The sequence below is a fragment of the Octopus bimaculoides genome, chromosome 1 (genome assembly GCF_001194135.2).
Source record: "Octopus bimaculoides isolate UCB-OBI-ISO-001 chromosome 1, ASM119413v2, whole genome shotgun sequence".
Lineage (NCBI taxonomy): Eukaryota > Metazoa > Mollusca > Cephalopoda > Octopoda > Octopodidae > Octopus > Octopus bimaculoides.
In genome coordinates, this window is record NC_068981.1 from 55,983,349 (window position 1) to 55,992,275 (window position 8,927).

At 29.9% G+C, this 8,927-nt stretch overlaps 1 protein-coding gene across 7 annotated transcripts in view; it reads left to right on the forward strand.

Annotated features, from left to right (window-relative positions):
- The window catches only part of LOC106880995 (protein kinase C delta type), a 135,167-nt gene extending 126,240 nt beyond the window's left edge, over window positions 1-8,927 (forward strand). For all 7 annotated transcript variants that reach the window (XM_052966790.1, XM_052966808.1, XM_052966795.1 and 4 more), the window contains 10 exons: window positions 613-742; window positions 1,501-1,646; window positions 2,125-2,265; window positions 3,127-3,300; window positions 3,863-3,954; window positions 4,210-4,272; window positions 4,888-5,026; window positions 6,197-6,385; window positions 7,715-7,855; window positions 8,475-8,927. In XM_052966790.1, coding sequence (XP_052822750.1) covers window positions 613-742; window positions 1,501-1,646; window positions 2,125-2,265; window positions 3,127-3,300; window positions 3,863-3,954; window positions 4,210-4,272; window positions 4,888-5,026; window positions 6,197-6,385; window positions 7,715-7,855; window positions 8,475-8,606 — 1,347 coding nt within the window. In that variant the 3' untranslated portion in view covers window positions 8,607-8,927. The remainder of the gene's footprint in view (window positions 1-612; window positions 743-1,500; window positions 1,647-2,124; window positions 2,266-3,126; window positions 3,301-3,862; window positions 3,955-4,209; window positions 4,273-4,887; window positions 5,027-6,196; window positions 6,386-7,714; window positions 7,856-8,474) is intronic.

The following is an 8,927-nucleotide window of genomic DNA, read 5'->3' on the forward strand; positions in this document are numbered from 1 at the left end:
TACAAAAATATTCTAATTATAGGATTATTCAACCATAGCAATTGATATAAAAAAAAATGAATATTTTTATAGTCATTCATGCCAAGAAGTGTATTATAAGTAAAGTGTTACATTTGAATTGTAATTTAGATTGATTCACAAAATAGCTTAGAAGCAATGTACAGGGTATCAGTATGGAGTAAAGTATGAAGAAATCTGACAGAGAATATAATGTTTTGGAATGTCGGTATATAAATTTTTTAAATGGGAGTGTAATGGTAACTGTAAAATAAGACTGGGTCAAGTTAGTTCCATGGATGTAACAATGTTACTCCTTTTATGTTTCTAAACTTGTAGTTTCTTGGTTCTCTTAACTTTAAAAAAAAATCTCCTGTCAGAGAACTAAATAAAATTCTCTACTTCTTTACAACAAGAATTTGAAGATTTGCATATGCATCTCAAAATTATCAATGCTTATTGATGATGTAACAAATAACAATATTAAACCATATCAGAAACTGGAAACTGATACAATCAACATTGAGTATTATCAAATCAGAGTAAACTACTTTTTTCAAGAAGATTAACTTTATTACAATTAGTAATATATTTTTTATTTTGTATATTTTTCAGATGCTCACAGAAAGATTCAAAATCGATGTGCCCCATCAATTCAAAGATAACAATTACATGACTCCTACATTTTGTGACCACTGTGGTACCTTGTTGTATGGTATCATTCGACAAGGTCTCAAGTGTCAGTGTAAGTAGTGCTATGAACTATTCTTCAAGAAGTATGATACAGTAATTGTGCAGTTTGAAATTTGCTCCTTATTATCATTGAGTAAAATATTCCTCACTTGGTGGAGATCTTACATAACTATGTATGATGACTTTCATGTAGGATACTGTGTTTCATGAAAGTTATTACATGCAGCCTATCATTAGAACAAAAGCCTTCATCCAATGTCAAGGCATATTGAAACAGTTGAGAACTGTGATATGAGTTTTGACACTGTATCAGCCTTCCCAGATACAGGACAACCCTGGGGCTAATATGATCAAATATATTCCTGTTATGACCGTTTTTTTTGTTTTTTTTTTGAGATATATGGGATTACAGTTTATTCTTTAAGACTGTTGAGTGAGATTTGATGAAAATTAGGCTGCTATTCTTAGTTGATCAGGTGGCCATGTAAAAATTTTTCTAGTTTTTGTTGTGTATTTAGGTAGTAAGCTCATTGTTCTATATCTTAATTCATCTTACTGCCAGGAACAGGTACTGGATCTTTAGAAATTTTATCTGATTAATGCTCTGAGCTTTTTATTGTTTGTATACCAGTTTAAAGATTTTTTTACATCATCCATTTCAGTGTGTGTATGTGTGATGTTTAAAATTCTATTTCTTTTCAAAATATGTAAATAATTCTACAAATGAAAGACTGTGTGTGTGTGTGTGTGTGTGTTTGTGTGTGTACAAACATATACACACATATATGTGATATTGGTTTTTAATTACAGCATGTGGAATTAATGTTCACAAAAAATGCAAGCAGTATGTATCTAACCTATGTGGAATTAATCAGAAGATGCTTGCAGAAGCCTTACATAATGTTCGAAAATCAGGAGCCCCTAAGAAAACATCTCTTGTGAAAGGGAAGCCAGAGGTAATGTATAATAAGGCATTTTACCTTGAATAATTTTGATTTAGATAAACTTTTATAGAATTATTAATAATCATTGACATCATTTTAATTATTTTATTTAATCTGTTTAATGCATTCACACTTGAAATACTCATATCTCAGTACTATGTAATACTCATCTGAGTATTACATTTAAAAAAGCTATACTGTCTAACAATATCAAAGTAATTTGGATAAGTTTTTCAATCATAAAATTGTTCAAGAAAGAATTTAAATCAATTAAAAATTTCTGATGTATTAGTGTTGCTAAACCTTGTTTCATTAAACAAGAAGTTTTAGAAAAGCTCAAACCAAAACTTCTAAACTTAATTGTTTCCAAAATAATTTAGATTAAACATCTTGTTTCATTATGAACTGGCTGTGTAGTTTTCTGTAATTTCTAAATATATAGAATCCAAAAATGAGCTTTTTATATAACAAAATCTGTGTTTCTCTGCAGGGATCATCAACAAAAACTGCTGGTGAGGACTCTGATTCTGATGAGTATATGCGTTGGGATGAGATGATGTCCTCAGGAAAGAAATATAAACTGGAAGAATTCAACTTAATTCAAGTATTAGGCAAAGGAAGTTTTGGAAAGGTAAATTATATTTTCCCATTATACCATGTTGATTAAGATCATTTAAAATTAATTTTACTTGACTCTTTATAGCTAAGATTTTTATATGCAATATTGATTGATGATAGTATGAGAAATCAACAAAACTGTACAAAATAGAATTTTATTAACGTGTGATTCTTCAAAATTAGGATGGAAGGGAGGATGTTAGTCTCAGATGAGGAATTTAGACCAATGTCTTCCAACAGAGTGGATTCTGAAAAAGGTAGCTGAGGGCCAGGTGATGGTGTTAAACCAGATAATGGATTATCTCTACCTTCCAAGTTGTATTTAACACTGAGGAAATGTGTGTACAAGAGAGATAGTTGAAGGGTACTGTAGCGACAATGAAGAAAATCCTTCAGGGATTATAATGTTAATGAGCTGACTACTCATTCTGTTTGGCAGAGGTGTTTAAGCAGTGACTAGTGGCAGAAACAAAAGTTAAAATGGTTGCAATGCAGCTGTTATCAGTGTCTGAAATCTAGAAATTCAGATGCATAAAGAGTCAAAACAGCTAATAAACATTGACAATCTAAAAGGCAAAATAATGATTGTCTTGTAAATATCTAAAGAAAGCAATTTTCATGTAGTTAAAAACAAAATAAACAAAATTGTAAAACTATTTCTGGAAGACCTCAATAAATGTGTAAGTAGTCCTTTGTAATCTAGAAGTAAAATTTATATAAAATGAAAAGTAAAGTAAGTCAGTTTCTAGAATATAAAGAGGGCAGTGTTAAATCACTGTTAGAATAAATGCTTATTGTTTGCATCTTAAATAATATACTTAATAATTTGAATGTGGATTGTAAAAAAATAATTAATGTATAATTTCTTACATAGGTTATGTTGGCAGAACTAAAAGAATGCCATACTTACTATGCTATAAAAGCTCTTAAAAAAGATGTAGTATTGGAGGATGATGATGTTGAATGTACAATGATTGAGCGGAGAGTTCTTGCACTTGGTGCACAACATCCATTTTTAACACATTTATTCTGTTCTTTTCAATCAGAGGTAAGTAAAATTGATTTTATGTTGTATTTAGTAGTCTGTAAAAAAGTATAAAATCGTTCATATTAAAATAAAAATCTCCTTTTGTAACTAACAATTTCCTTTTGTAGCTGTCAATTTTAATTGCCCATTTATCACTCTCTAGTAAACAATATAGGAACAGCTCTCTTTTAGTTTTCAATGAACAGTTTTTATTTTAACTTTTAGTTTTCTTATGAAGGCATTTTGTATGACAAATGAGTCCAGCAGAACCATATTAGATGTGTGTGTTTATTATTTAAAACTGCAGATGGAAAGGATAAGGTTCTTATACTACACGCCTGTCGATAAGTCAAGTTATGTTCAGGCCCTTGTAGCTAATAAACAAATAATAATATAAAGTATGTTGTTTTCTATTGCTTGATATTATTTAATTCATCATTAGCCTTCATCTTCATTTAATCAACATTAAAATTTTAATAATATTTTAGTCGTACATCAATCAAAGTTAAACACATATGCTTTCAGTAACTGTCCAGATATTTACCAAACTACTAAATGTATAATTTTTTCCAAAAACTTTCAGTCACACCTTTTCTTTGTGATGGAATATCTAAATGGTGGTGATTTGATGTTCCATATCCAGAAAGCCGGCAGATTTAGTATCCAACTTGCCATGTATGTTATCCTATCATCTTATTTTACATTATATTAAATTCCACTTTGTATTTATGCATACAAACATATATATATATATATATATATCATAAATATCCTTTGAGTTGCTTTGTTATAATGTTCAGGCCAATATTAAGCAGCTTTCTATCAATTACTATTATTTAAACAAGAGTGAATAATGACTTGCTGTTCATTCTTTGTTTGATATTATAATATATTGACTATATGTCCCTCATGCTTGTTTTTTTGCTCTAGGTTTTATGGTGCTGAGATTGTTTGTGGTTTACAGTTTCTACATTCCCGAAGTATAGTGTACAGGTCAGTTAACATAAAGACTTTCATTTTAAATAAGAATATTCACTGTGTAAACAAGGCATTATTTACATAAATATTTTACAGCATTTAACTTGTATCTTAAGTTCAAATAGTTAAGTACTAGCAAATTAATGAAATTGAAGTGATTGATTGTAGATTATCTTTTCTTTCAACAAAAAGAGCAGGACTAGATGTTTTATATTATTTAGTTTAGTTTTTATACATTTGATTTAAACTGTACCAAAAATTAGTTAAATAATTATCAGTAATCGTCTAAGATCAACTGAATTGGCTATGCTCTTTAGGTTTTGTCTAAGAAAGAATCATTATTTGTATTGTGTAAAAATTTGTTTATGTGATGGCTGAGGAGTTAAGATCCGTATAAAGTTTTAATGTTCCTATATACATAGTGCTATATATATTTTTCTCCTCCTGGTGGACTTAATCATTTAGTGTCTTTATAAAGTTAAGTATCTTTGTGAAAAAACTGTAAAATTTAAAAATGAATTATAGCTATAAAGTTTGATAGGTGTTTCTCTTTAGGATAACTGAATTAATAAAGAATACAAAGTGGAAAATATTTTTGATATCTTAAAGTGTAATTTTTTTTCATTCCAGAGATCTCAAATTGGATAATGTGATGCTTGATAAAACTGGCCACATCAAAATTGCTGATTTTGGCATGTGTAAGGAGGGAATAGATGATAGGAACAAAACGAACACATTCTGTGGAACACCAGATTATATAGCACCAGAAGTAAGCAAGAATTTTATTAAAAACAAATAGAGACAATGTAATACAAGGTTGTATATAAATGATAATTTCTATTTCCTAATACTCATTTGAAAACATTGCAACCTAGAGTTCATAGAAATATACTAGCTGAAATACAACTTGACCTTTAGGACTGTTTGTATGTAAGTGGGGTGGTCATGAATATGACATTTTCTTTGAATGTGACATTTTTGTTACAACAGCTGTTGAAGAACAAGGATAAGAAATGGTCATCTTTTGCCAGTTCTTTTCTTAAGGAATGTAGCTTGTAGTTGTAGAATATTATAAGATTGACAAGAAGAAACATACCCCACACAAGGATGAAATTTTGAGACTAAAGAAGATTATTTTTGGCCAAATTTTAGTGATGCATTTTTGAAGGAGACTAAATAATTAGTAATAAGGGAAATAAATTAGCTAGCACAAAGATAAAAAAACCCACAGGTTTAAGCTAAACAATCCAACATCAATGGTATTAAATAAAATACAAAGATGTTAACATGAAAATTATAAATGGAAAGAGCATCAATTTGAATAATTGAATGGGTCTTGTCGAATGCTATAACTCATTGATTTATGATATCACACACACACACACACATATATATATGAATATACCCATGTATATATACATGTATGTATGTGTGTGTGTGTGTGTGTGTATATATATATATATATATATATATATATATATATATATGTGTGTGTGTGTATATATAGTTTTAGAGAAAAGAACCAAAGTTCATAAACTCATAAAAAACACCTTGTTAGGAAACAGATGAGAGTAGTAACAGGAAGGACATACAGCTGTAGAAAATCTGTCTCAATGAATTTTGTCTGACCTATGCAAGAATGGAGAAGTAGATGTTAGAATTATGATGTGTATACATATTATTTATCATCATTATTAAATATGTCAGTTTTAGACATTTCAAACATACTTTGAGGTAATTTATGAATATATAGTGAATTGCATCTTCATTGTTTAAAACATGTCACCATGGAAAAAGAAAAACACCCCCAAAATAATAACTATTTAAAAAAAAAACTTCTAGTAATAAAAACCATCAGTAAAAAATACTGTTTGCATCCAAATTTGTTCTTAATATCTGTAGTGTATAAATTTAATATTTCCTTAATTTTTCTTTTTAGATTTTACATGGACAAAAGTATGGTATTTCTGTGGATTGGTGGTCATTTGGTGTACTCTTATATGAGATGCTGATGGGACAATCACCCTTCCATGGAGATGATGAAGATGACCTTTTCCAGTCCATTTTGTATGATGACCTTTTCTATCCTCGGTGGCTACCTCCAGATTCATTCAGATGTCTTAGTGGGGTATTACTTTTTTTCCTTTTCAGCTTATATTAATAAGACAGAACCTTCAGTTAAACTGCAGAAGTTCTACATGTAATCTTCATGCATATTTCTCTATGTATACATTAGATACTTTTTTAAAGTAATGCCTATATAGATAACTATAAGTACATTTTTACATGTCATTTCATCCACAAATTCAAACATTCTTTGGTAGATTTTATCTCATCACATTTTTCATTTAGCTAAATTAAGCTATAATATTATAACATTTTCTCACTGAGCTAAACTAGAGTATTGAAACAAAAAGTTAACCTGACAGAAAGCAGAGACGTTACTCATCACTCACCTATGCATATTACTTGATATATCTGAACTATTAAAGAAGTTGATTTGTGAACCTGGATTTCTTCCGATACTCCAGCCTGGGACAAAACCAAACTCATCTTATATAAGCAATTTCTCTTTCTAATCAGTTGTGCTAAACTTTTACTGTTACTTTCAAAATTTAGTTCATTTGCAGTAGTTTCTTGTTTTAGCTTTTTTTTTTTTTTTTTTTTGCTATTGATAATTATACTGCTACACCAATCATTGTGTATGACACCTTGTATTGGTTGTATTTCAGCAACTATTTCCAGCATCACATCAACTATATCAGATTGATGAGCTGCTTTTTTCTACAGTCAACAATTTCTCATAGAAATATCACCATGCTTATCTTTTCTCATAATTATTGAAGAAAGTGCTACTGCTATTCTAATAACACTTTTTCCTATCAGCATCATGGTTCACCCTAACAGACAACCTTGCAATCCTGTACACCTACCTCTGCTCCTCTTGGTACCAAATATTGGAAATCCTTCTTTCAACTTCTCTCTATGCTATGCTTCATACACTCATCTTCCTTCGCTTGTAGCAGCTTGATATTGCTCTTTGCTACTCCCTTTCTTTCCAGGCCTGTCTTATAGCTTTTATAGCTCTATCCATGGTAATATTCCACCACTATGATACTTTTCATTTAGCAGATTCCTTGATCTGGCCACAGACCTAGTCTGTAGCACTCGGTTATTTCATTGAAAATGCCAGATGACTTCTATTTTGTAGGTCTCTATCCCCTCATTTTCATTATGCATACATTACAAAAGACATGAACATGTCAGCATTAATTTCTTTTCCTTTGTAATTCTATAGTCTTATGTCGTAGATAGTATTTTTAATGACATGCCTGATTTTTTTTTTCTTTCACTAAACTGTTAGCTTTGATTTTTGTATTATAAGTAAATTTTTTGATGTTCTTTTGCTATCACAAAATTTTTATTTAATGCCATGAAAAACATATTTTTCTTACAGTTACTTGAACGTAACCCCATCACTCGGTTAGGGATGCCTGGCTGCCCACAAGGTGAAATCCGGAACCATCCATTCTTCAAACCTATTGATTGGGAGAAATTGGAGAGACGAGAAATAGAACCTCCGTTTAAGCCACGAGTGGTAATTATTAATGAAATATTTTATAACACCATTGTAATGAATATATTTCAGGATAGTTTTTTTATTCTCTTTCATTAAAATCTATTTTACCTCTATTTTTCATGCTCACATCTGTGAGCTGGTGTGGACATTTGCATGTTAGTGGAGCATTTTTGTAGATGAATGCTCTTCTTACTGTTAACTATTCAACTGAAAGAATAGAACTATTGTCAATGGAAGCAGAATTAAGTCTTATCCCAATGGCACAACAGTAGTTGTAGATTTTAATCAATTTATTATGTAACCAGTGGTCCAGCACCTTATCTGCATCATATCTCCAATATAACAAACATAAAATGGATGATACTTAATGTCCACACACAATTGAAAATATCTACAATACATCCATACATATCTTATTTGCTTTAAATAAGGATGCATATTTTTCTTCTTTTTTTTTCAATTTTATTTTGCTTTTGAACCTCTTTAATCCCATTTATGATCATGAAATTTTTTTTGTAATGTCTTCAATGTTGAACTTTACAAATTTGTGCGTAAAATTTCATTGAACATTATGAATATCTAGATTTCTTCTGTATATTAAAATTGCATTATTTTTTTTTTTTTCTCATTTCTGTAGAAATCTGATTCTGATTCTACCAATTTTGACAAAGAATTCACTTCGGATGTGGCTAAATTGACACCACCAGACAAGGAATTGTGTAAAACAATAGATCAAAAGATGTTCCAGAATTTCAGTTTTACTGCTTAAAAACACTGCTATCCTCTAAACCAATGTCTTTATTTTCAATTTTTTAAAAATAGTTTTCTCAAGGAGCATCCCTCTTAATAAACATCAAAGTGTTTACCTTTTTGTATCCCAATCTCTGTGCTAGCCTCAAATTTATCCTCAACTCAACCATTCCTCTTAATTAATTAACACAATAATATTTTGACCTTGAAGAAGTAAAGTGACAAAGGTTTGGGTGATATGAAGCAATAAACAATTTTGATTTGTCTTCACAATACATACACAAATATTCTTGATTCAATTTAGTTTTTCAGCTTCTTCGGGAAAATCCCCCCCACAAAA